The sequence below is a fragment of the Chanodichthys erythropterus genome, chromosome 9 (assembly GCF_024489055.1).
Source record: "Chanodichthys erythropterus isolate Z2021 chromosome 9, ASM2448905v1, whole genome shotgun sequence".
Classification (NCBI taxonomy): Eukaryota; Metazoa; Chordata; class Actinopteri; order Cypriniformes; family Xenocyprididae; genus Chanodichthys; species Chanodichthys erythropterus.
The window spans coordinates 2,062,231-2,089,730 of record NC_090229.1 but is presented as its reverse complement, the minus strand read 5'-3'; the positions used below and the strand labels follow the sequence as shown (position 1 = coordinate 2,089,730).

Here is a 27,500-nt window from a genome sequence, read left to right as displayed (position 1 = left end):
ATTTTTTGTACATTTTTCAAGTTTCAGTCAAAGGGGTTCACAGACAGTGACTTGTGTTTGTTCTGCGTTGAGCAGCTGTGCCAGAAGGCGGGCGAGATCTCTCTGCTGAAGCAGCAGCTGCGGGAGAGTCAGAACGAGGTGACGCAGCGGGCCGGAGAGATGGTGGCCCTCAGGGGTCAGCTGAAGGAGCTCAACGCCCAGCTGAAGGAGCGCGAGGAGACCATGATCGGCCTGAAGGACTCATATGCCAACAAGAGCCGAGAGCTGGAGAGATGTGAAGGAGAACTGAAGAGGACGCTGACAGAGGTACACACATACTCATATCCAGTGTTTGTTATGTTTTAAATGGCTCCACACATGCTGTAAGCGGTGGTTCGTGTCTCTGCAGGTGTCGATGTTGCGTGACAAGCTGGTGGTGTTCGAGGCTGAGGTTCTGGGTCTCAAACGGGCTCTGAGCGAGCTGAGCTGCAGGAACGATCGCGCCGCGGCTCTGAGCGCCATCAGCGGCAGCAGCAGTTTACCGTGGGCCGGACTGCACTCGCCCCGCACACCCGAACCCCTGACCGCGCTCACGCCGCTCAGCGCCACCGTCGACACCTTCCTCAGCCTGCAGAGCGACGAGGCCAAAGCGCAGCGGCAGGAGGCAGGAGAGCTGCGGCGTCAGCTGGAGCGTCTGCAGGGCGAGTTGCACCTGGAGCGGCAGCAGCGCGAGCGGCAGGCGCTCACCTTCGCTCAGGAGCGCCACACCTGGCAGGATGAGAAAGAGCGCGTGCTGAAGTACCAGGCACAGCTGCAGCTCAGCTACGTGGAGACGCTGCAGAGGAACCAGGCGCTGGAGGAGCGAGTCGGGCAGCTCGGAGCTAAACTGGTCACGACGCCCGGATCCCCGCCGCCCGTCAGCCTCTCGATTCCCGTCCCGGTGACCGTCACTCTGTCCCCGGCCACGGACGACCCCAAACCGCCCGCCCTGCATCAGCTGGCACCACCGTGGCCGGGACCTTCTCGCTTGGAGCGGATCGAGTCCACAGAGATTTAGACATGAACTTTTGTAAGAGACAATCGACGTCTGCGCAACAGAGACCCGAAGACGGCTGAGATGAAAGAACGACGAATGCACACGTTTCTCCAGCTTTTATTGACCTTTTGACATCTGCTCATCAGCGATATGAAAGGGGTTCTACACTACCAGTCAGAAGTTTGGAATAATTACGATACTTTAATGTGTTTGAAAGGCTAATATTTGATCACAAATAATGTAAAAATTATGAAATATTTTTGTAATGTAAATCAGCTGTTTTATATGTGAATATATAGTAAAGTGTAATTTATTCCTGTGATCAAAGCTGAATTACTCCAGTCTTCAGTGTCACATGATCCTTCAGAAATCATGTCAAGTGTTTTCATGTTTCTTGAGCATCAAATCATCATATCAGAATGATTTCTGAAGGATCATGTGTCACTGAAGACTGGAGTAATGATGCTGAAAATTCAGCTTTGATCACTGGATATAAATTACACTTTACTATATATTCACATAGAAAACAGCTGATTTACATTGGAATAATATTTCACATTTTTTCATATATTTTTCATATTTTTAAAAAAATATTTTTCATCAAATAAATGCAGATAAGTAAGAAGAAAGTTTCTGATATCTTAAAGGTCCAGTGTGTAATATTCATGAGGATTTATTGACAGAAATGCGATATAATATACATAACTATGTTTTCAGTGGTGTATAAAGATCTTACATAATGAACTGTTATGTTTTACTTTAGAATGAGACATTTCTATCTACATACACCGTGGGTCCCCTTACATCAAAGTCGCCATTTTGCGTTTCTACAGTAGCCCTGAACGGACAAACTGCTCTACAGAGCGCGTTTGCTTGACTGGCTACTCTCTGCCATCTCAAGGCAGGAGCACACCAAGCCGACGGTTCTCACCGTCGGCTGAAGTCCTCGTCTGCTTTTTTCCGGCCGATTCTAAATGTTGAATCGGCGTTGGAGCTCGTCAGGCCATCTGATCATTCTGATTGGCTATTCAGCTACTGCCGCCTGCTGGTTTGGAAAGGCATTTCATCTCACGCAGGCGCAGAACTGATGTGCTACTTGGCCGTCAGCTGTTTAGCGTCGGTTTGGTGTGTCAGGGCAACTTTGGACACAGGCGCTGCCGACGTGAGCCAACCCCACAGTCTGCTTTCATCGCCACTTGTTCGTCGGCGACGGCTTGGTGTGTTCTGGCCTTCAGATGACATTTTTGTCCTGTGTTGGCCACCGTAGCTTCTCCATGTGCTCCAAAAGGGAGGGGTGAGCGGTGGACTGAGCCAGTTCGCAACCTCACCGCTAGATGCCTCTAAAATTTACACACTGCACCTTTAATTACTCCAAACTTCTGACCGGTGGTGTGTGTGACAGAGGGATGTGTTCAGTATTTGAAGGAATCTGGAAGCTTCAGTGATGGTTTGGTGTTTCAGGGATGGTGGGGAGCAACAGTTCCCATCACTGCTACTGCCTGCAGTGACTCAACGTGAACACCAGGGGTCATTAGACGACAAACCGAGGGCTCCTATCTGCAGATAGAATTACTTGAAAAAAAGAAAAGTTGTTTTTGTCTCAGATTTTTTTTTCATTCGGTGCAAAATAAAAGCCAACCGAACTTGCTTTTACTTATTCTACATTGGTGTTTCTGGAAGGTTCTCTGAGAGTTGCTGCTATGTTCTGATGTGACGTTGCGGTGTCGTGGGTAGACAGGCAGGCTGTGAATATGATGGTTATTTATGTGAAATCGTTATTTCCAGTATACCAACATATTGAGTGTGAATATTTTGAAAAGATGAAAATTACTGTTATTTCATTGTTCTGATTATTGTGAATTAATAAAGCCGATATTTCAGCTTTGTTTTTCTGTAACATGTAACCTGCTGGGAAAAAAAAACAGTTAAACCAGTCTGTGCTGGTTGACTGGTCCCAACTGGTGTTCAGCTGGTTTAAACTGGTTTAAGATGATGTTCAGCTGGTTTTAGCTGGTCTCCCAGCCGGGTAAAGAAGTGCAAACCCCTCTAAAACCAGCTTGCCAGACTAGTTTAGGCTGGTTTTAACTTGTTTTTTCAGCAGGGAATACTTTTCACCTATGAAATGGTTCAAATGCATCAACAATTTCCAAAACCACATTCCTTTTGATGTAGTTCTGATGTAATTATTTGATTTAATGATGTAATTAATTGATTTAGAGAACAAATGCTATGTTTTTATACTTCTATTGTTTGTATTTATGTTACTGTAATGACTTGGGTAAAAGCATAATCAATCAAAAACACATTAAACGATAAAGACACATCAATCCATATCGTCTTTTTTAGACGTTTGATAAATAGTAAGTGTATTGTGAATACCACAGCCTAGTTTATATTTGTCTGGAACAAAAACAATAATATAGCTACAGTCATAACCATTATGATATACTATTATTATAGTCATAATATCTTCAGATATAAAAATGAAATAGATCATAAAACAAACAGTAAATCTATAATATTACAATAATCTCTCATGGTGTTTCTCGCGTGACCTCTAGCGGGCGCTGTGACGAAACGCATATTGCAGTGAACAGGCAAATCTGGAGGAAGATTATATTCGATGCCTCGTTCATTTCTGTGATTTAGTCTCTCATTAATGAGTTAAACGATGTTTCATGAATCCGTCAGATCCGTGATGTGCGCGACCGCGTTATTAGAAGCGCGCGGTCTCGCGTCGTGACTGTTTTCGTTTACCTTTAAATGGAAAACGTTTGGACGAGACCGTGATTGGACCGTCTAGCTGTCAATCACTCACAGCGGGGCGGAACCTTCTGTTACAGACTGGAAAAATCAGCAGTAGAGCAACACTCGTCGAGTTGAAAGAAACAACTGAGATTACAGCAGAAATGGACATTAAAGCAGAATTATGTTTGTTCCGTGAAGCTCGTTATGCCGCGATGATCGCGAGTGTTTGATGAGGAGGATCGCGCTCGATGTTACAGGAAGCGGGGGAGGAAGAGCCGCAGCGACTCTATTTTTATCTTTTTGTATTATTTGGACTCGACATGAGCTAAAGTACCGTCACGGTCTGTGTGTCTGACAACACCGAACAACCGGGCCGTTAACGGACACGATCGAGGCGGAGATCAGCGCGAGCGGTAAGAGCTGCGGCCTCCGGAGCCTCAGACACCGAAACACGAGCACTATTCACGGGTCTGAGAGAAAACAAGAGACATCTAGTTCGATAAATACTGCTGTTTGCCGTCAGACACCCCGAACAGTGAATATGACAGAAACTCTGATCATAATGATAGTATTAATGACATTCTGGAATAGCTGATGGTGATTGGTCAGGTTTTGCTGTATATAATGACACTAAACTGTATAATCGATCGTCATTATATAGTAAGTGTTTATATACGTACACTGTAAAAGGAATTGTTGGGTTAACTTGAAAAAGTAAGTTGCCTTTAAATTGAGTTCATTTAAATTAAAAATTTGAGTTAATGAAGGCGATTGGTTTAATCAACGGAAACTCAAGATATTGTGCTATCTGAGCCACATTAATTATCTTAGTTGATTTGACAAAAGTTGTGATAAAATATATATATGTTTTACAGTGTAGATATGTCAGTGTCACGTGATTAAAAACATTTACACTTCAACCTTCATGTGATTTATTTGTCAAGATTTATTACTATAGCGCTTTAAACAGTAATAAAATATCAGAAGTAACATTTTTTGTTGGGTTGAAAATGGACAAACCCAGCGGTTGGGTTAAAAAATTTAGTTTTATCTAACTCAACTATTGTTTAAAAATTACTGTACTGCTCGCTTAAAATGATCCCAAAGTATGTTGGAAATTAACATTTCTTAAGTTTCATGAATAATAATTAAACATACTTTTATTAAATTGCTTATTATTAAATGTTCACTTTTTGATTATTATTGTTGCCTCTAGTAATTATGTGTCTGATTTTACACTGTAAAAAGGAATTTGCTTAATTTTGAGTTCATTGAAATAAAAAATTTGAGCTAATACCAATGGCAATGGCACAATAACTCAAGATATTGTGTTATCTGAACCACATTAATTATTTAAGTTGATCTGACAAAAGTTCAAATTTGATAAAATATTTTTTCTACAGTGTAAAAAATATGCTGGGTTGAAAATGGACGAACTATTCTTGATGTGAATAATGACTGATTACAGCAGAATTTGTCTATTTGAAAGCTGACTTGTTGATTCAGTTCAGTTCAATAACTGTGTAAACTTCATCAAATATAAACTGATTTCAGTTCAGCTATAAAGCAAAACGTTCACAAGAACAATGCAGACTTGTGTGGAAAGCGTAAAGCATTAAGATGTCTGATTTTGTGTTGTTTTCATCTGCAGGACGGAGCCGCAGGGAAACCCTGTGCCATGGATTTAAAAACGGCTGTTTTCAACGCCGCCAGAGACGGCAAGCTGAGGCTCCTCCAGAAACTCTTGGAGAACAAGAGCGATCACGACGTCATGAAGCTCATGGCGGAGAAGACCAACGGAGCCACGCCGTTACTCATGGCGGCCCGTTACGGGCACCTGGAGCTGGTGGAGTTCCTGATCGAGTGCTGCTGCGCTCCCGTGGAGATCGGCGGCTCGGTGAACTTCGACGGCGAGGTCATCGAGGGAGCGCCGCCGCTGTGGGCCGCGTCGGCCGCCGGACATTTGAAAGTCGTCCAGTCTTTGCTGGGACACGGTGCCTCTGTCAACAACACGACTCTCACGAACTCCACCCCGCTCAGGGCCGCGTGCTTCGACGGACATTTGGATATTGTCAAATACCTGGTGGAGCACAAGGCCGATCTGGAAGTGGCCAACAGACACGGACACACGTGCCTGATGATCTCCTGCTATAAAGGCCACCGGGAGATCGCGCAGTACCTGCTGGAGAAAGGAGCCGACGTCAACAGGAAGAGTGTCAAAGGTATCATATCAGTGCCAATAGCTCCGCCCACCAGTGACTGATTGGGCCAGAGAAAATTACAAAAGAAACCTGTCTGATAACAGAATGAGGGCGTTAGCTTCAGTATCTGCCTGGATGATACATTTAGTGTTCAAACTCTTTCTTTTTTTTTTTATTATTTTAATAATTTGTTACTCATTGTCATGGATCACAAGATGTTACAGACCAAAACAATATAATATTTTCTGTAAGAAGTGTCTAATATAGCTGAAAAAAATGATTTCTTGTTTTCTGAATTAGTCCGTGTCAATTCTGTTACCGTCAAACTACCGTCTAGAGTAACAGTGCTGACAGTGTGTAACAGAACTGACAGTAAACAGAGAAACACACTCTCTCTCTCTCACACACACACACACACACACACACACACACACACGATTGTCAACACTGTTTCTCTACCGCGGTAGCAGAATTGACACTGATTAATTCAGGCTACAGTTGTCAAAAGTACCGACTTTGTTACCAAGAAATTACTGAAATTTTAAAAATGTGACTCGTTGAGCGATTCGTAAACGCCTCTGATTGGTCAGCGCGCTCATCATATGTGTCTGTGATTGGCTACAATGATCAACAATCATTCAATTCAAAAACGTTGTAAATAGTCATCAGTAGCCGCATTTCCATTATGCGCAAAACTTCTGTGATATTTTCTAAATATCGATAAAAACGATTGTGACATGCTGCCGTTTACATTAACTGATGTTATGCGACTAAAACGTCTTTTTTGTTTTATCCCAACGGATGTTGGTAGGTTAGCGTATATCCCAGCCACTGCTCTAGCCATCATTCTCAATCAAAGGAGCGTGTGTTGATCATTATAGCCAATCACAGACACATCTGATGAGCACGTGAACACAGTGGCCAATCAGAGGTGTTTATGAATCCGCTCAACTGCACTCAAAGCGTCACATTTTTTAAATTTCAGTACCGAATTTGGTACTTTTGACCGTCAAACTCTGTTATCACGGTAGAGTAACAGTGTTGACAATCATGTGTGTGTGAGAGTGTGTGTGTGAGAGTGTGTGTGTGTGTGAGAGTGTGTGTGTGAGAGTGTGTGTTTCTCTGTGTATGACTATCAGTTCCGTTACACACTGTTACTCTCAGAGTTTGACGGTAACAGAATTGACACTGACTTATTTGGACAACAAGAAATCATGATTTTCAGCTATATTAGACACTTTTTAAACAAAATATTATATTGTTTAGGCCTGTAACATCTTGTGACAACGAGTAACAAATTATTAAAATAATTAAAAATATGATCATTTGAAGAAAGCAGAAAAAATAATGACTTTGGACACCAAATGTACCTGCCTAATTCAAATCCATCTTTTTCCAAACTCATTCTTTTTCCTATCAATTATCAGCATGGAGAGGAAATAGAGAGGTGAGAAAATAAATCGAAAAATGGAAATAAAGTTCCTAAAGGTTATTTAATAGTGGGAATAAAATGTAGGGTTAGGGCTTTAGGAACAGGTACAAGTAATGTCCTAATAAGGGTTAGGGGCGTAATAATATATTGTGTCACAAAATATCACAATACAAAAAAGAAGCGATATGTATTCACCCAAAATTAAAATTACTATGTGAGAAAAAAAATTCAAGTTTTCAGAGTTTTAGTGTCCGTACTACATTAATCTACTCTATATAATGTTGAATAATGCAGCGGAGGAATATTTGTGGGTCCTGATAATGCCAAATGTCTTGTGTTAGCAGTAAAAGTGGCCTACATTATTTTAAATATATCTATTCAATGACAAAGTGCACGCATATTTGTATTTTTCTCTATTTTCAGTGTTCGAATCATGAATATTTTTATTGTGGTGTCACCACTGTCCTGTGCATTGGGTTACCAGCACCAAGCTTATTCACTTCCACCCACAATATAATACCAACCTTTTGTCTTCTTAAAGTGTTAGTTCAGACAAACATGAAAATAATGTCATTAATTCCTCGCCCTCATGTCGTTCCACACCCGTAAGACCTTCGTTCATCTTCAGAACACAAATTAAGATATTTTTGATGAAATCCGAGAGGTATATGAATCGTCCACAGACAGCAATATAATCAACACTTTCAAGGTCCAGAAAGGTACTAAAGACATTGTTAAAACAGTCATGTGACTGCAGGTGTTTCAGCCTTAATGTTATGAAGAGGCGAGAATACTTTCTGTGCGCAAAAACAAAACAAAAATAACCGCTTTATTCAACAATCTCTTTCCTTATTTACGTCCATTGCTTCCAGGTTCATCGTCAGAACGCAACTCGTTATTGGCCGGCTCCTGCGTCAACTGATCATGTGACCAGCTCCGGCCAATACTGAGCCGGCATTCTGACGTAAACACGGAAGTTTCACTCTGTTACTGCGTCACCTGCGTAAGATAATGTCAGAAGAGAAGAGATTGTTGAATAAAGCCGTTATTTTTTGTTTGTTTTTGTGCACAAAAAGTATTCTCGCCTCTTCACAACATTAAAGGAACACTCCACTTTTTTTGAAAATAGGCTCATTTTCCAACTCCCCTAGAGTTAAACAGTTGAGTTTTACCGTTTTCGAATCCATTCAGCCGATCTCCGGTTCTGGTGGTACCACTTTTAGCATAGCTTAGCATAGTTCATTGAATCTGATTAGACCATTAGCATCGCGCTTAAAAATGACCAAAGAGTTTTGATGTTTTTCCTATTTAAAACTTGACTCTTCTGTAGTTAAATCGTGTACTAAGACCGACAGAAAATTAAAAGTTGTGATTTTCTAGGCTGATATGGCTAGGAACTATACTCTCATTCAGGCGTAATAATCAAGGAACTTTGCTGCTGTTCCATGGCTGCAGCAGTGCGATGATATTACGCAGCGTCTCTCACAAACGTCTCCATGGTTGCAAGGCACGTTCCCTGTGAAAGCAGGGGCTCACAGACGCTGCGTAATATCATCGCACTGCTGCAGCCATGATACGGCAGCAAAGTTCCTTGATTATTACGCCTGAATGAGAGTATAGTTCCTAGCCATATCAGCCTAGAAAATCACAACTTTTAATTTTCTGTCGGTCTTAGTACACGATTTAACTACAGAAGAGTCAAGTTTTAAATAGGAAAAACATCAAAACTCTTTGGTCATTTTTAAGCGCGATGCTAACGGTCTAATCAGATTCAATGAACTATGCTAAGCTATGCTAAAAGTGGTACCGCCAGAACCGGAGATCGGCTGAATGGATTCGAAAACGGTAAAACTCAACTGTTTAACTCTAGGAGAGTTGGAAAATGAGCCTATTTTCAAAAAAAGTGGAGTGTTCCTTTAATGTTGAACCACTGCAGTCACATGACTGTTTTAACGATGTCTTTAGTTCCTTGAAAGTGTTGATTGTAGATATTGAGTCATAATAAACGTCTCGGATTTCATCATGAAGATGAATGAAGGTCTTACAGGTGTGGAACGGCATGACAGAACCCCTTTAAATCTTTGTGCGTCTCTGGCGGTTTTGGGCCGTTGGTCAGTGTTTGTTGTTCATCAGCGGATCCTGACGACTTCGGCTCTCTGTGCTTTTTGTCTTTCAGGTAACACGGCTTTACACGACTGCGCTGAATCCGGGAGCCTGGAGATCATGAGGATGCTCCTGAAGTACGGCGCCACCATGGAGAAGGACGGCTACGGAATGACCCCGCTGCTCTCGGCCAGCGTGACGGGCCACACCAACATCGTGGACTTCCTGACGCAGCACCCGCAAACGGGCCGGACGGAGCGCATCAACGCTCTGGAGCTGCTGGGCGCCACGTTCGTGGACAAAAAGAGGGATCTGCTGGGAGCGCTGAAGTACTGGAAGAGAGCCATGGACCTGCGGCACGGCGACTCCAACCACGTGCTCTCCAAGGAAGAGCCCAAGCAGCTGGTGATGGCGTACGACTACACCAAGGAGGTGAACACGGCGGAGGAGCTGGACAGCCTGATCGCCGACCCCGACGACATGCGCATGCAGGCGCTGCTCATCCGCGAGCGCATCCTCGGCCCGTCGCACCCCGACACGTCCTACTACATCCGCTACCGAGGAGCCGTCTACGCCGACTCGGGGAACTTCGAGAGGTGCATCAAGCTGTGGAAGTACGCGCTGGACATGCAGCAGAGCAACCTGGAGCCGCTCAGCCCCATGACCGCCAGCAGCCTGCTGTCCTTCGCCGAGCTCTTCTCCTTCATGCTGCAGGACCGCGCCAAAGGCCTGCTGGGGACCTCCGTGTCCTTCGACGAGCTCATGGAGATCCTCGGCAAGAGCGTGCTGGAGATCGAGCGCGCCGTCAAGCGGCCCGGCCCGGACCCGGCCCAGCTCAGCAAGGTGCTGTCCATCATCCTGCACCTCATCTGCCTGCTGGAGAAGGTGCCGTGCACGGTGGAGCAGGACCACTTCAAGAAGGAGACCATCTACAAGTTCCTCAAGCTGCAGGCCTGCGGGAAGAACGGCTTCAGCCCGCTGCACCTGGCCGTGGACCGGAACACCACCTGCGTGGGCCGCTACCCCGTCTGCAAGTTCCCGTCCTTCCAGGTGGCGTCCATCCTGCTGGAGTGCGGCGCGGACGTCAACTGCCGGGACGAGGACGACAACAGCCCGCTGCACGTGGCGGCGTCCAACAACCACCCCGACATCATGAACCTGCTGATCTCCTGCGGCACGCACTTCGACAGCACCAACTCCTTCAAGCAGACGGCGTGCGACCTGCTGGACGAGAAGGAGATGGCCAAGAACCTGATCCAGCCCATCAACCACACCACGCTGCAGTGTCTGGCGGCGCGCGCCATCGTCAAACACGGCCTGACGTACCGCGGCAACATCCCCGAGCGGCTGGAGGCCTTCGTGCTGCTGCACAGATAGTGACGCTCCGGCTCGGGATCATCGGCATGCAGCTCCTCCTACCATCTTTGCTGGGATTTCTTCTGTGTTTCTTGCCGCTTGTCGACGGGTTTGCTTTCTCTTACTATCTCTATGCAAAGACGGTAGGACCCGCCGGTTCGCTGGAACGCTGTCATCGCTCCCCTCCAGAGTAAACAAGCATTATGATGAAGATGAAGATGTGCTTAATGTTTGCAGATACCATAAGTGCTTTTACTCCTCTATGCACAGGCTGTAATGTCGGGACTGTTCTGTGTTACTGGATTGTGCCACGTGTTCATGTGAATGCCTCTCTTTTTTGTTTTTGTTACTGTACATTTCCTCAGCATCTCCTCATCTGGATCATGAACTGGTTCTGTTTGGCACGAGGTTTTGAATCTGTGATCTTTGAACCCGGACGAGCTGTAAAAACCAAACCATTGGCCCAATAGTCATTGCACAGCATGAGCTGAAGTGTAACGGTTTAGAAATATTGCACCGACATTAGCTTGAAGTCGGGTTTATTTTGTGATGATGATGAATCTTCAGCTCTGTGTAGTTTAAGTTCAACGGTTTGAACTCAAGGGCTTCTGATTCTTTTACAGCACGATACACTAGTAAATGAAACAAATGTACAGTCAAAGGGACTTGCACTTTATTGCAGTGAAATTTGATATTCATATTACTATAGCATAAAGCTTGTTGATGTCCTTAGAGCATAATTGATAATAAACCTCTGTTGCACTCGAGTGTTTGTCCCCGTTTCTCAGTGACTCAGTCATGTGACCAGGCTTTCCTCAGAGCACAAGTGACGTTCAGTCATGTGATGATGATTCAAACCTCTTCAGACAGAAATATCAGCAGCGTAACATCACATCTAATGACATCATAACTGAGTCAGGTGCGCTTCAGAGATAATTTAGCAAATATTTTTGTTCTTTGTAATAATAAAAGGCACTTGTCTATTTCGCCACCGTGTGATTGAGCGAATGACGTGATGCAGGAATTCCCCTGGTTCTGCTCGTTCTCTCTGACGGATGATTGGCTGGAGCTCTGAGTGTTTTCGGTTTTTCACTCCTTCATTTCCTGGTTGGACTGTTGCACTCTTGCTTTCCCAACCCAACACTTTCCTTCAGTCTCGTTTGAAATGTCCTTAAAGTCAGAATGAAATTTTTTGAATGTCTCACAAGCTGATGGATAATCCCTTTATTTATTTTCTCGTTCAATGCCGTTTACCTTGGAAATGCGTGGGTATATTTACTGTGTTTCATCATGTGACTAACTCTAACACACAAACAGATCCCAGAAGCAGTTAGATGTCAGTCAGATATTGTGTTTTTTCTGCATGTTTGTGATTTAGTCTTTAAAACAAACCCTGATTTCTCTGCTCAGTCTTCTGACATCTTAATATCTGATGCTTCAGGCTCACATGAATGAACTTGAGCATATACGGGTTCAAAGTGAAAAAATGTCGTTTTCCACAAATTTGGTATGTTTGCAAATTGTATAATATCAAAGCTACACATTTCTATTAATTGTGCAGTTAATTCTCATATTGTATTTTCAGAAAGTTTTGAATATTTTTCATCTCCCCAATTTTGTCACTACCGGAACACAATAATAAATCATTTAATCAGAAGAGTCACATTGACCTATTGAGATTTTGTTTAAATCTTCTTTGTAAATACATTTTTTTTTGTTGTTTTTTTTTTTTTTTTTTTGTAAATGTTCTCACAGCTAAATCAATAACAATTTTAACAATATTTCAAGTGTAATTTAAGAGATTTGTTGTATTTTGAATCCGATCTTTCTTTGTAAAATTCATAAAGTTTATCAAACTGATTTCAAAGTGAAGGATTCATTAGTTTGAATAAACACTATAATATCTTAATAACATGACACAATTTAATTCACGTACTAAAACATATTATTGAGTGTTATTTGATAAAATTTAGTTTATTACCCACACATAAAGACTGCATTTTATAGAATAACACCCAAAAGAATTTGCTTAATTGCAGAAAAAGTGTTTTGTTTCGGTAGTGACATGAACATCCGGGACACATTTTTTACATTGAGTTTCATGATTTAAAAAAAAATATATATATATATATATATATATTTATATTTATTTATTTATTTTTCACTTAAAAAAAAATCAAAAATGGAAAAATGATTTCAATATTTTCACAAGTTGAAATTTAGGGGTCAGGGTTCAGGACAGACTCCTCCCAATTGAAAGTACCCAATAAATGATGATTTTTTTTTAAATATTATTGTGGGATTCAATAGATAATGGAAGAATCTTAGTAAACAACTAAGATTTGAATACTTAAATGTTTTTTAAATGTGTTTTTATGGTTCTGGGACAGCAGTTTGCACCAGTTCTGGCCCATACAGTGTTTTACACATGAGAGGGCTTTTAATTTTTTGTGTATATCTAACCTCTAATGCTGAATTCAGACAATTATCTTCAGTATCACCATCTTTTATTAATTTTGAGGAACTCTTTCATCATCCCGCTTGACTTGTCTTTCTGTTTTTCGTTCGGGAGTCGACACGTGACACTTAGCCTACTTTTGTCACGTCTTTAAATAACCTTGAATAATGTCGCGCTCAGAATCTGTCCTACATACTGAGCTACATCAGAAGCGCTCAGGTACAGAGATGAAGCCAGCGTGAGCTTCACGTGTGCTCGATGTGTGTCATGAGATATCACTGCCAGCAGATCCAGCAGAAGAACATCAGACCTGCTGCTCCGACAGAGATCCGTCCAGGATCACATTAACAGCTGAAGAAATGTACGTCACTAAAGCAGTTTAGGTCATTATATAGTGGAGTGATTGTTCTTCATTGGCTTCTTTGGCAGGTTTTGCACACGGTGTAGTAACACTGATTCTGGTCCAACATCTGAACTCAGATCAGCGTGAAGAACTTCCGGATCTGCAGTGAAACACCAGGTTTGTTCTTGTGATAAGGATATTTTCACAGAAATGGGCCTAAAGCATGACAAGACCCATTATAAACCTTAAACTAAATCTTTATTCAGTCAAATCTAATAAATCCAAATCATCAAAAATTATGAAATCATCTTGGATAAAGTTCTGGTGATCAAAGAAAACCAAACTAAGCAAATATCTGAGTGTGTTTTCACACAATGATCTTGTCTCGCTTTCTAAAAACCCTCTGAAACAGACACAGATGACCAATTATTTAGTGATAACAATAGCTTTCACGTAATTAGCTGATTGACCCAAAGAATGTGTTGATCTTCAAGACACTGAGAGTTAAAGTGTTTGTTTGACACTTTGTAGTTACAGATTTAAAGAAAGCATTTGACACCATAAATCATGATATTTTACATAAACTCGAGAGGGTTCAGGGAGACTGAACTGGGTGAATATTATTTGAGAAACTACATGAATCTACACGAACATCACTTGTGGTGTACCGCAAACTCTTCATGATGAGTGCGATGATGATGATGATGATGAGTGATTACAGGGTGATGGTGCACACACACACACACACACACACACACACACAATATGTACATACAATATATAGTGGAACTATAAAAATAACAAGCTTTTGCTTAATGCTCCTTTTCAGAAATGCAATCATTGTTTATAACACTTTATAGATATTGTTTTTTCCTTCTCTTATATGTTTTAAATCACTTATTGTATTTTTATTTTTTATTTATTTATTTATTTATTTTTTGAAAAGAGAAAGAAAGAAAGAAAGAAAGAAAGAAAGAAAGAAAGAAAGAAAGAAAGAAAGAAAGAATGTTCTGGAACAAGTGATAATTTAAAAAACGTTAGACGAACGTCCACCTAAAACGTTTCATGAATAATGTGATAATATTTTGAGAACGTTATTAAGGACCAGATAACTGAACAAACGTTCTATTAAAGTTACTGAAATAACGTTTATTCATAACATTGAGAGAACATTGGGAGAACGTTAGCTAAAGTGCTGAACCTCTTCCGCTTGCTGTAAATAAACAAAAAGGCTAAAATCTCTCGTGGACTTTTAACTTATATTTTCCCACTCGTATTTACGACTTTGTGCTGAACTCGTAAACACGACTTGAACACGTCACCCGCAGTGGCAGTTATAAAGGACTCATTGCTATGGCAACAGTTCAAAACAAAGCCGCCACACGGATCATTCACTGACTGACTTCAGCTCGATATCTGCACATGATTATATGATTAATTATATGATTATATGATCATAACGTTCAGCCGTTTCTCGTTTTGATCGCGCACTTAATTTAACCGAATGTCTGCCTCGGATTTTCTACGGGAAGCGGAAGGTCTCAGAAGACTGTGAGTTAATTCATTTAACTCTGTTTTACTGAGACTCTCGTGTGTTTATGGATTATTATGACAGATTCTCTTCATTCTCAGACTGTGTAAAGAGGAGCGAGAGAGCAGAAGAACCGATCTGAGACACACTTTCAGCGACTGTACCGAGCTCAACAATCAGCTCCGCGCGGACAGTACGACACACACACACACACACACACACACACACACACACACACACACGCACACACACACACACACAGGTTTGTTTTTGTGAATTGTGGGGTCATTTCATAGGCGTAATGGTTTTTATACTGTACAAACTGTATTTTCTCTCCCCCTACACTAACCCTAACCATCACAGGAAACTTTTACTTTCTCACAAAAACTCATTCTGTGTGATTTATAAGCCTTTTGAAAAGTGGAGACATGGAGTAATGTCCTCATAATCACCTCTTCTTGTAATACCCATGTCATTATACACATTTGTGTCCTGATATGTCACAAACACACACAGGGGTTCAGGGGCTATGAGGGTTCAAAGTTCACTGTGAGGTGTGTATGGAAGGCATTGTCCGCCACAATAAAAAATATTCTTTTGTAAATGACATAAAATCGAACTTTTGACATACTGACTCATATTTATGGGATGAAAAGTGGAAATGAAGACGAGATTATGTCGAGATTAGGACATAGTAAGTCATATTTATGAGATGAAAATTCAAAATTATGACACACTCATTCATATTTGAGATGAAAAGTAGAAATTATGACAAAAAATTGAAATTATGTCATACTAAGTCATATTTATGAGATGTCAGTGTTATGTTATGATATACTAAGCATAGTAATGACATGAAAATTTGAAATTATCTCATAAAAAATCAAATGATGTCATACAAAGTCATATTTATGACATGAAAAGTGGAAATGAAGACATAAAAAGTCGAGATTATGACATACTAAGTCATTTATGAGATGAAAATTTTAAATTATGACAAACATTTGAAATTATGGCATACTAAATCATATTAAAGGTGCTAAAGAGGATCTTTTCATCGACTGAGAAACCAAAGACTGTTAGTGAGTTTCTGAAATGAGCGCATGCGTAAGAACAACCCCCTCCTTCGGAGGAACGCCTCCCAAAACTCGTTACCACCGGCATTCGCTGTGTCGTGTTAGTGGATTCATTATGTCGGACTCACCGCAGGTAACTCGTAATCTGCAGTTGTTACTCCTGATAAAAACATCGCATGCGGCGCCTGTGGAGTGTGGAGAGTTACTGGAGCGCAGCCGCTCGTCTCTCACAAGGAACGTCACGGCAGTGATTGACAAGCCAGAGGGCCAATCAGATTATGTTTTTAAGGCCCTACCTCGTGCACAGATGATGTATATTAATATTATTCCTTTCAGTGCACCTAATAAATAGTCTTTTATCAGTTAGTAAAGACAGTTTGAAGTAATATTGCAAAAATGTATAAAACAAAACATCCTCTTTAATGACATGAAAAGTAGAAATTATGACACTGCATAATTATGAGATTAAATCATAATTATTACATAAAAAGTCTAAATTATGATAAAAAACGTCATCATTTTGAATTTTTAATCTCATAACTGTGCGATCTGTACAGTGTCATGATGGAAGATTAATATCAGTGTTTGTCCGTCAGTGATGAAGGTTCAGCAGCAGCTGCAGAAACTCAAGAACGCCGTCTTCAGGTTCCAGCAGCAGCTCATGGACGCCAAACCGTCTCCAGATGGTAAAACTCCACCACTGATCATTTCCCACAGAGCTTTAGTGTTTAATTCAGCTCGTGTGTGTTTGTTCCTGTTGAATTTCAGTGATTGACAGATTAAAAGACACCATGATGGACATCGAGAACTCCATCAGCATGTTCAAAGACACGCAGCATCAGAGGTACGAGACGTGTTTCTGCTCAGATGTGTTCAGTGCCGCGCGATTCCTGCTCTCACACACACCTCTCTAGTTTTGAGGAGCTGCTGAAAGACGAGAGGATCTTCTGGCAGGAGATCTGTGCCTTCGAGAAGAAGATTGAGGCTTGGAGTTTGCCTGTGAAAGCAGACGTCCGTCTTCCCGGCGCTCGCTCGGACCGGCTGCGCGACGACGGGAGGAATCTTCCGGCGGAGGTGACGGAGCTCGAGACCTTCCTCCAGCGGACGGGAGGCCCGCGGGGCGGCTGGGACGAGTACGACCACCAGAGCTTCCTGAAAGTGTGGACGAAGCACAGCGGGAAGCCCTCGTACAGACAAGAAGTGAGGCTTTATTTACCTGGAAAGACTGAGGAAGAGCTGAAGCTGCACGAGGAGTGGTTTCTGGAGCTGCGGCGCCGGCAGGAGAAGAAGAGGGAGGTGCGTCAAGTTTATTACGTTTACTAAAATATGTGATCGGGGAAAAAGGTTAACTGCGTCTGTTGGTCCTCCAGGCCGTCCACAGATGGAGAGAAGCCAAGCAGAGAGAGCGAGAGCTGCAGAGAGAGCAGCAGGACGCAGACGACGCGAGGACGGAGCCGCAGGACGAGGAGCAGCGCCGGCTGAAGCAGGAGGAGCGGCGGAGGGAGGCGGCCGAGCGGCTGGAGGCCTGGAGGAGCCGGAGAGAACAAGAGCGAGAACAAGAGCAAGAGCAGCGGCTGAGGAACGAGATCCTGCAGAGAAGAAGAGCCAAAGAAGAGCAACGGCGACAGCTGGAGGTCAAGCTGATGGTGGAGGCTCGCGTCCGGCAGAAGAAGGAGGAGGAGGAGCTGCGTCTGCTGGAGGAGGAGGAGCAGCAGCGGGCGGAGAGAGAGGAGCGACAGCGACAGGCGGCCGAGGCCATCAAGCGCTTTCAGGAGAGAGTGAGCTGAGATCTGTGCTGATGATCCAGTAGAGCAGATCCAGAGGGACTGAGACTCAATGACCTGTTGCTCTTTCTCTCCTCAGGATTCACTTCGTCTGGAGGAAAAACTGCAGGAGAAACAGAGTAAAGAGGAGGAGCGCTGGGAGCGGCAGAGGACGCTGGAGAAACTCAAGGAGAAGGTTAGCTGAAGAGATGTTATAAGTGATGTGTCAATCTCACAAGCAGAGCTGGCATTGAGGTTTTATTATTTATTTTTTAGAATAATATTACTGAATATTTTAAAACAAATGAAGCAGCCCCAGCTCTATCTGCGTCAGGTTCACGTCAGCCGCGATCCCTCCAGACTGTGGAAGCGCACTAAAGTCTGGGAGGAGCGCATGAGAGAGATCGGCCCGTCTGGATCTGGAGCCGCACCGCTGCTGCACGTCTTCCACAGGTGATGAAGATGATGAAGATGATGATAGTGGTGGTGGTGATGATGATGGTAGTGATGATGATGGTGGATATGGTGGTGATGGTGGAGATGACGTTGATGATGGGGAAGATGGTGGTGATAATGATGATGGTGATGGTGAAGATGATTGTGATGATGATAGTGGTGATGATGGTGAAGATGGTCGTGATGGTGAAGATACTTTTTATAAATGATAGTAAATACTATAGTGTTTTTGAACCATACTATAGTAAATCGTAGTATACTGTGTATATTATAGTATTTACACTGTTAATGAATGCTACAGCATACTGTAATATTAACTGCAGTGAACTGATACTTTAGTTTTTACTTCAGTAAACTGTAGTCTATTTCAGTGGTTCTCAAACCTGTCCTAGGGACCCCCAACCACTGCACATTTTGCATGTCTCCCTCATCTCTAACACCCAATTCAACTCTTGCAGTCTCTACTAATTAGCTGATGACTTGAATCAGGTGTGTTAGATGAGGGTGACATGCAAAATGTGCAGTGGTTGGGGGTCCCTAGGACAGGTTTGAGAACCACTGGTCTATTTTATAGTATAATGTACCCTATAGTTGTAAAAATGAGTACAGTATTGGGTAACGTAATTTGTTTATATAACAATAGTTGTTATATTATCACAGCAACTGTAGAATTACCACAACAAATCAATTCAAGTACTTTACTATAGTATGGTTAAAAAACTATAGTATTTCTTAATGTGCGTGATGATGATGATGATGATGATGATGATGATGATGATGATTCAGTCAGAGACAGAATCAGACAGTTATAGATAAACTGATTTATTGACAATATTCCAAGCACACATTTGTCATTATTACTCTGATGATGATGATGATGATGATGATGATGGTGTTTTCCTCTCAGGGCTGTTCCAGCATGGAGACAAGACTTGTGAAAGTTCTGCTCATTCTGCATAACTTACTGGAGCAAATCAACTCAAATGTTGCATTTTTCTTCAAGTTTTTCTTCGCTCTCATTAAACATCTTCACTCAGAATCAGAGCAGCGCGGAAGAGACTCTTATTTTGCCGCGTGTTTGTGCAGCGGAAGCGGAAGCGGCGCTGACAGTGGTGTTTCGCTGCTGCTGTTGTGGTGGTGATGATGATGGCGGATTTTGACCAGGTAGATTTTCTGAGGGAGCGGCACGTGCGGTTCTTCCAGCGCTGTCTGCACGTGCTGCCCGAGAGATACGCGCCGTACGAGACCAGCAGGTACCGAGACACGAGCCGCACAGAACCGCGGGAGCGACACACACACATTACTGTAGTAAAACACTGTAAATACGGTCACACACACACATTACTGTAGTAAAACACTGTAAATACGGTCACACACACACATTACTGTAGTAAAACACTGTAAATACGGTCACACACACATTACTGTAGTAAAACACTGTAAATACGGTCACACACACACATTACTGTAGTAAAACACTGTAAATACTGTCACACACACACATTACTGTAGTAAAACACTGTAAATACGGTCACACACACACATTACTGTAGTAAAACACTGTAAATACGGTCACACACACACATTACTGTAGTAAAACACTAAATACGGTCACACACACACATTACTGTAGTAAAACACTGTAAATACTGTCACACACACACATTACTGTAGTAAAACACTGTAAAACGGTCACACACACACATTACTGTAGTAAAACACTGTAAATACGGTCACACACACACATTACTGTAGTAAAACACTGTAAATACTGTCACACACACACATTACTGTAGTAAAACACTGTAAATACAGTCACACACACACATTACTGTAGTAAAACACTGTAAAACGGTCACACACACACATTACTGTAGTAAAACACTGTAAATACTGTCACACACACACATTACTGTAGTAAAACACTGTAAATACAGTCACACACACACATTACTGTAGTAAAACACTGTAAAACGGTCACACACACACATTACTGTAGTAAAACACTGTAAATACTGTCACACACACACATTACTGTAGTAAAACACTGTAAAACGGTCACACACACACATTACTGTAGTAAAACACTGTAAATACGGTCACACACACACATTACTGTAGTAAAACACTGTAAATACTGTCACACACACACATTACTGTAGTAAAACACTGTAAATACTGTCACACACACACACACATTACTGTAGTAAAACACTGTAAATACGGTCACACACACACATTACTGTAGTAAAACACTGTAAATACGGTCACACACACACATTACTGTAGTTAAATACTGTCACACACACACATTACTGTAGTAAAACACTGTAAATACGGTCACACACACACATTACTGTAGTAAAACACTGTAAATACGGTCACACACACACATTACTGTAGTAAAACACTGTAAATACGGTCACACACACACATTACTGTAGTAAAACACTGTAAATACTGTCACACACACACATTACTGTAGTAAAACACTGTAAATACGGTCACACACACACATTACTGTAGTAAAACACTGTAAATACTGTCACACACACACATTACTGTAGTAAAACACTGTAAATACGGTCACACACACACATTACTGTAGTAAAACACTGTAAATACGGTCACACACACACATTACTGTAGTAAAACACTGTAAATACGGTCACACACACACATTACTGTAAACACTCACACACATATATCACTGTAATAGCGCGAGATCACTGTGTAATTCTGCTGTAAACTGTTGGAGAGAATCACACTGAGTGTTCTTCATCGATCATTATAGTTCATGATGTATGTGTTTATACAGTGATTAAACTATAATAAACAATGACTGGATTTACTTTCCTTAAAGAGAAAAGCAATCATAGTTCTGTTATATTTGGCTTAATAATACTAATATTAATAATAATACATCAATAATAATCAATTTCAAATAAAACGTGCCTGTTCTGATGCTATGTGGATAAAATATTGTATGTTAAAGGGTTAGTTCACCCAAAAATTAAAATTCTGTCATTAATTCCTCTCCCTCATGTCGTTCCACACCCGTAAGACCTTCGTTCATCTTCAGAACGCAAATTAAGTTATTTTTGATGAAATCCGATGGCTCAGTGAGGCCTGCATAGCCAGCAATGACATTTCCTCTCTCAAGATCCATTAATGTACTAAAAACATATTTAAATCAGTTCATGTGAGTACAGTGGTTCAATATTATTGAACAATATCAATATATTGAAGGTCTTACGGGTGTGGAACGACATGAGGGTGAGTAATTAATGACATTATTTTCATTTTTGGGTGAACTAACCCTTTCATGATAATTAATTTAAATAGACCCCTTTTGTTAACACCAATGATTATATTATTTTAATATGATTATTATCTTACATTGACATTTACTGTAAATAATGTACTGTTTATAGCTCCTGATCACATGACATTATCAAAATTCACAACTTTCAAACCGTTTTATGGAACATTAAAAAAAACAGTTATATATGTTCATGTATAAAAACACAATTAATCTGTGCAGAAATTAATATTATAAATGTGTTGATGATGTCACAGTGTGTTTTTTCCTATTCTCTGTAGTAATCTACTCTGTGTTTAAATAAAAATGTACTTGTTTGTTTAGTTTAATCTTTTATATTATGTATTTATTTGTATATTCCTGCGGTTCTTCTGCTCTCATCATGTGTTTATTTACAGAAGAGCAAAAACTGACGGCTGACGCTCTGACCCGCACTGCTTCTTTATAGAGTTTATAGAGTTTCTTTATAGAGTTTATAGAGTTTCTTTATAGAGTTTATAGAGTTTGTTTCTCCGCCGCAGGTTGACTATAGTGTTCTTCGCTCTGTCGGGTCTCGATGTTCTCGATGCCTTGGATGTCGTGGATAAACCCGGTCTGATCGAGTGGATCTACTCACTGCAGGTTCTTCCCACTGAAGACAGTGAGTGTCTCTCTCTCTCTCTCTCTCTCTCTCTCTCTCTCTATCATCAGCTCGTTGCTCGTGTCAGTAATTAGTTTGGATTATTTCTCATCAGACGTGTGTTTTCTCTTCAGAGTCCAATCTCAGACGCTGTGGCTTCCGCGGCTCCTCTCACATCGGCGTTCCCTACAACACTTCTAAGGTACACAGACAGCAGGGGGCAGAACTGAGCAGAGAGCGCTGATGAAGCTCACTTTACAGCCGTCTCTCAACATGTTTGTTTCACTCAAACTCTTTCACAGACGTGTTTGACGGTCAACGCTGAATCCATTTGAGTGTTTTTATCTGAAGCAAACTTTAGAATACTTAAAAAGGTTTTTAAACTGCTCATTTATTATATTTCATCTAGAATGTTGTGATTATTGATTCATTTATTATTTGAGATAACTGCAATAATTATGTGTTTTAAATTTTAATCACATTTTGCTAAAGAATATAAAAAAAGTTGTGTACATAAAGTACTTATGAAAGGTTTGTGGGTTTAATTGCATTATATTGTATTTTATTATATTATGTTAATTATATTACATTAAATTATACTGTATTACATTATATGATGTTAAATTATATTATGTTAAATTATATTATGTTAAAGAAATTACTTTATTATGTTAAATATATTACTTTATTTTATATTATGTAAAATTTTATTATATTATATGATAATTACATAAATATACGTATATTACGTCAAATTATATTATGTTAAATATATTATATTACTTAATATTATATGTTAAATTGTATTCTATTATATGAATAAATAATCTTTGCGTTGATGTATGGTTTGTTAGGACAATATTTGGTCGAGACACCACTATTTGAAAATCTGGAATCTGAGGGAGCAAAAAAATCAAAATATTGAGAAAATCACCTTTAATGTTGTTCACATGAAGTCCTCAGCAATGCATATCCACTCACAAAAATATTTTTTTATATATATATTTACGGTAGGAAATTCACAAAATATGTTGTGATCTTAATATCCTAATGATTTTTGGCATAAAAGAAAAATCGATCATTTTGACCCATACAATGTATTGTTGCTATTGCTACAAATATACCCATGTGACTTATGACTGGTTTTGTGGTCCAGGGTCACGTATTATATTATATTACGTTAAATTATATTATATAGTGAGGAAGCGCGTGTCTGTCCGCAGGGTCCCGGTTCGGCTCATCCGTACGACAGCGGTCACGTGGCCATGACCTACACCGGGCTGGCGTGTCTGATCATCCTGGGTGACGATCTGAGCCGCGTCAACAAAGCGGCGTGTCTGGAGGGGCTGAGAGCGCTGCAGCTGGAGGACGGCAGGTCTGTCAGGATCGTCAGCGCTCCTCTCGTCATAGATCACGTTTGCAGCGTATGAATGTGTTGCTGTTTTTGCCCTGCAGCTTTTACGCTGTCCCAGAAGGCAGTGAGAACGACATGAGGTTCGTGTACTGTGCCGCCTGCATCTGCTACATGCTGGACGACTGGACTGGGATGGACTGCCAGAAAGCCATCGATTACATCAGGAGAAGCACAGTGAGTCCCATAATGCACCATCATCCTTCTCCCGTAACTCGATCCTCACCGGTATCCCGAAACATTCACCTCCTGACCCCCAGCGGAGAGAGTCAGCCGGGGTCAGAGGTCGAGCCGAGGGGAGCATGATGTAATCCAGTCTGTCATTGGATGTGCTATAAACAGACACAGAGACGCTGCAGAGGGTAAATCCGCTTCATCCGCTCAGCTGACATCACAGCAATCCATAAACACATGACGCGCTCGCACAGAAGTGATCGTTCTGACATCATTTACTTTCCTTCTGAGAAACACTAAAGAATGTGAAGATCAGAACAAACCGAATGACCTTTAGACACTTCAAAATCTTTCAAATCCCTTTATATGACGCAAAATATAATTAAACCCTTCAGATCGAGTCTAGTTGTTCTGCCTTACACACTCTGGATGTCAAATCGTTGTTTTTTATTATTATTGAGGCCTTTGGACAGAAAAAATGACCCGTCACATCATTGACCCACACACAAGTCAAGTCATCTTCGTTTATATTACACTTTTTACAATACAGATTTTTATTTTCACATTCAACACAGGAGAAATAAAGTCAGACAGGTTTGAAGATGGAGTGAATGATCATGTTTGTGTGAACGAACACTTTAAAGACTGATTCCTGCTCATTATGTTCATGTTCTCTGTCGTTCAGTCATATGATAGTGGGATCGGTCAAGGAGCCGGACTGGAGTCACATGGTGAGTTTTCACTCTTTTACACACTGTCAATAAACGACCTTCCCAAGAACTGAAAGTAGGAAGTGCTGTCATTCGAGCGTGTCTGAATGTTAAGATGGCAAGAGTTTCTTAGTTTGAACGTTGACAGTGTTTTCTGATGTAAAGAGTGTGTCATGTCCAGCGCTGGGACACCGTGTGATTTACTTGTAAATGATGATGGTGTTTTTTATCAATTACAGCAAAAAGAAGGGATGAATGTGTTCATAACTGATCAGGTGAAGTCAGTCTGTTTGCTCCAGAAGTCATATGATCACGTCTGTGTTTACCGAAGGATCAACAGACACTTGAACACGTTTTACTGCACCGTCCTGCTTTTATTCACTAATAGATGTTTGTAAAATGAGAAAATTTCTAAACTTGTATCAAATATTAAACTGAATGATATTATGTATTTATATAGTTTAATTGTGTTTTGTGTTGAAATTGTGATGAATAATGAATGTAACACAGACGGGCATCGGTTCAGTGAGCGAGTCGGGTGTTGATTCAGTGAAGTGATTCAGTGAACACTGACTCATGAAGCTTCTCCTGTCCTTCCCGTCTCTCTCTCTCTCTCTCACAGGTGGATCCACCTTTTGTGCCATTGCATCCCTTTGCATGATGGGAAAGCTGCAGGATGTTTTCAGCGAGCGCGAGCTGAACCGAATCCGGCGCTGGTGTATCCTCCGACAGCAGAACGGCTTCCACGGCCGTCCCAACAAACCCGTGGACACCTGCTACTCCTTCTGGGTGGGAGCGACGCTGGAGGTACGTCAGTCCGGATGTCTTTCTGCACCTGATATCTCGAACGTTGATTATTCTCCTCATATTCTCCATTGTTCAGCTCCTCTCTTCCCAGTCTGTCAGTAACGCTCCTGTCTCTATGAAGCCCCTCCTTCTGAAAAGCACAGTGTGCTCTGATTGGTTGGCTTGAGCAGTGTGTTGTGATTGGTGTTTGGGAAATGTCCCGCCCCTAAACATAACCGCCAGTTTCAACACACTACTAACTAACTCAACCAGGCCCCGCCCCTTTATTCTGTGCATTAATTATTGAAATGAGGAACATTCGCCTCTCTGAGTCACATGTGCTCCTCTTGCGTCCCGCAGCTCTTGGACGTGTTCCAGTTCACCAACTTTGAAAAGAACCGGAACTACATTCTGTCCACGCAGGACCGTTTGGTGGGCGGCTTCGCTAAATGGCCCGACAGTCATCCGGGTAAGATTACAGCAGCGCTCACAATGCCGGAGAACTTTTGTTTGCCGTTGTCAGTCGAAACCACAGTGAAACTCGATCCAGCAGAGATGAATGTGTAATTGATGAGGTGTTTGTGCAGGAAGACGCTCGGGTTCCTGGAGATCTGTAGATATGATGCGCTTCATTGTTACTCGTGACCAATAATCACACTGACCTCTAAAACGATCAAAGTCAAGCGAGCTTTATGGTCTCCAAACTGCCGATGAACACAATGCTGTGCCTCATGGGAACGTGTGAAATACACACATGAACACAAGGAATCAGAATGAAGGCGTAGTTTACGACATGTGATGCAGAAACGAGCGGAGGACGTTAATATTTAAGAAACACTTATATTTTAATATTTTAAATTTAAAAAAAAGTATTTAAAAAAAGAGTTTGAAGCCATGAAGCAAACAACCATCTACATTTAATTTGAAGCAAAAACATTCAAAAACCACAGAACTACAATCCCATGAAGCATTGCAAAATGACATCATCACATTAAAAATGATGGATAAATAAAACTATTGATTTAAAGATGCTGATTTTGAATATAGAAACAATGTATTTTGTTTATTGCAAAACAAGTGCTTGTATATAAATTAGGGCTGTCGATTTAACGCATTAATTTAATTAATTAGTTATAGAAAAATAATGCTTTAAATTATTATTTAACGCACTCACCCCAGACCAACGTCAGCCTAAAATTCAAGATATCAGGCAAAAATGTCAGCGTTTCTGTTGTGAATGAATCTGCGTTTTGAGCGAATCAGTCGGGTGAACGAATGATTCAATGACTCATTCATAGAGAGAGCCGTTTATTTCATTTCTGAATCAATCAGCCATTTGAACGACGAATCGAATGAATGAACGACTCAGTGACTTACTTGTTTAGACATTTACCGCCACCTACTGGCAGTTTTAGTTTCTTATTTAGAGTTTAGAATTTAAAAAAATATTACATATTAATAAAAAACCCATTAAAGATAGTTCACCCAAAAACTTAAATTTTATCATCATCGACTCACTCTCATGAAACCTAAAAGTTTGTGTAATAAATTCTGTTGAATCAATTTATTGTTTCTAAAGCTTCTTTATGTAATGATGCTTTTCTCATTTAACACAATAATGACTTTAAATGATCTTTTGAGAGTAATTTCTCAGCCAAATTTGATGTGCAATTAATTTGCAAATAATTAGATTAATCGCCACATCGTGTAATCAATTAGATTAATTATTTTAATTGCTTGGCAGCTCAAATATATATATATATAAATATATTAAAGTAGTTAGAGAGTGACATTATTATTCGCAGTGCTTTATGGGAGTGAGCGGCGCTAAAGGATCCTCTGATTGGTGTTGATTTCTATGCAGAATCTTGGGTAATGTAGTCTTTCTGCTGTTAAACATAATTATCTAAAAAATATGTTGCAATAATGCAGGCTGATGACTGAACGGTTTCTAAACGTGTGGAACAGGCTGCTGGTGTCCAGACTCGATCCTGGA

At 41.1% G+C, this 27,500-nt stretch overlaps 4 protein-coding genes across 8 annotated transcripts in view; all 4 read left to right on the top strand.

Moving 5' to 3' along the window:
- Positions 1–1,036, top strand: part of lzts3b (leucine zipper, putative tumor suppressor family member 3b) — a 15,246-nt gene extending 14,210 nt beyond the window's left edge. The window contains exons 4-5 of the mRNA XM_067393414.1: positions 76–306; positions 389–1,036. Of these exons, the coding sequence (XP_067249515.1) occupies positions 76–306; positions 389–1,036 (879 nt within the window). The remainder of the gene's footprint in view (positions 1–75; positions 307–388) is intronic.
- Positions 1,037–3,617: 2,581 nt separating this feature from the next.
- Positions 3,618–12,914, top strand: fem1c (fem-1 homolog c). Of its 2 annotated transcripts, none has more exons than XM_067394188.1 (3): positions 3,618–4,176; positions 5,415–5,985; positions 9,573–12,913. In XM_067394188.1, exons 2-3 carry the CDS (start codon positions 5,442–5,444, stop codon positions 10,874–10,876), a joined length of 1,848 nt encoding a protein of 615 aa, XP_067250289.1. In that variant the 5' UTR covers positions 3,618–4,176; positions 5,415–5,441; the 3' UTR covers positions 10,877–12,913. The 2 variants fall into 2 exon arrangements, with proteins under 2 accessions (XP_067250289.1, XP_067250290.1); XM_067394189.1 differs by lacking the exon at positions 3,618–4,176 and adding an exon at positions 4,204–4,477 and having other exon boundaries at positions 9,573–12,914.
- Positions 12,915–13,790: 876 nt separating this feature from the next.
- Positions 13,791–19,705, top strand: LOC137026740 (coiled-coil domain-containing protein 112). Of its 4 annotated transcripts, none has more exons than XM_067394192.1 (10): positions 13,791–13,833; positions 15,289–15,380; positions 16,860–16,949; positions 17,032–17,107; positions 17,178–17,559; positions 17,634–18,041; positions 18,127–18,222; positions 18,361–18,479; positions 19,390–19,416; positions 19,526–19,642. In XM_067394192.1, coding segments are annotated over exons 2-10 (1,263 nt in total). In that variant the 5' UTR covers positions 13,791–13,833; positions 15,289–15,379; the 3' UTR covers positions 19,590–19,642. The 4 variants fall into 4 exon arrangements, 3 of the variants coding, with proteins under 3 accessions (XP_067250293.1, XP_067250292.1, XP_067250291.1); XM_067394191.1 differs by lacking the exon at positions 13,791–13,833 and adding an exon at positions 15,004–15,207 and having other exon boundaries at positions 19,390–19,467; positions 19,569–19,705; XM_067394190.1 differs by lacking the exon at positions 13,791–13,833 and adding an exon at positions 15,004–15,207.
- The window catches only part of pggt1b (protein geranylgeranyltransferase type I, beta subunit), a 9,180-nt gene continuing 1,282 nt past the window's right edge, over positions 19,603–27,500 (top strand). Inside the window, exons 1-8 of the mRNA XM_067394193.1 lie at positions 19,603–19,735; positions 22,326–22,444; positions 22,558–22,625; positions 23,647–23,798; positions 23,879–24,011; positions 24,694–24,739; positions 25,341–25,525; positions 25,865–25,973. Coding sequence (XP_067250294.1) covers positions 19,623–19,735; positions 22,326–22,444; positions 22,558–22,625; positions 23,647–23,798; positions 23,879–24,011; positions 24,694–24,739; positions 25,341–25,525; positions 25,865–25,973 — 925 coding nt within the window. The 5' untranslated portion in view covers positions 19,603–19,622. The remainder of the gene's footprint in view (positions 19,736–22,325; positions 22,445–22,557; positions 22,626–23,646; positions 23,799–23,878; positions 24,012–24,693; positions 24,740–25,340; positions 25,526–25,864; positions 25,974–27,500) is intronic.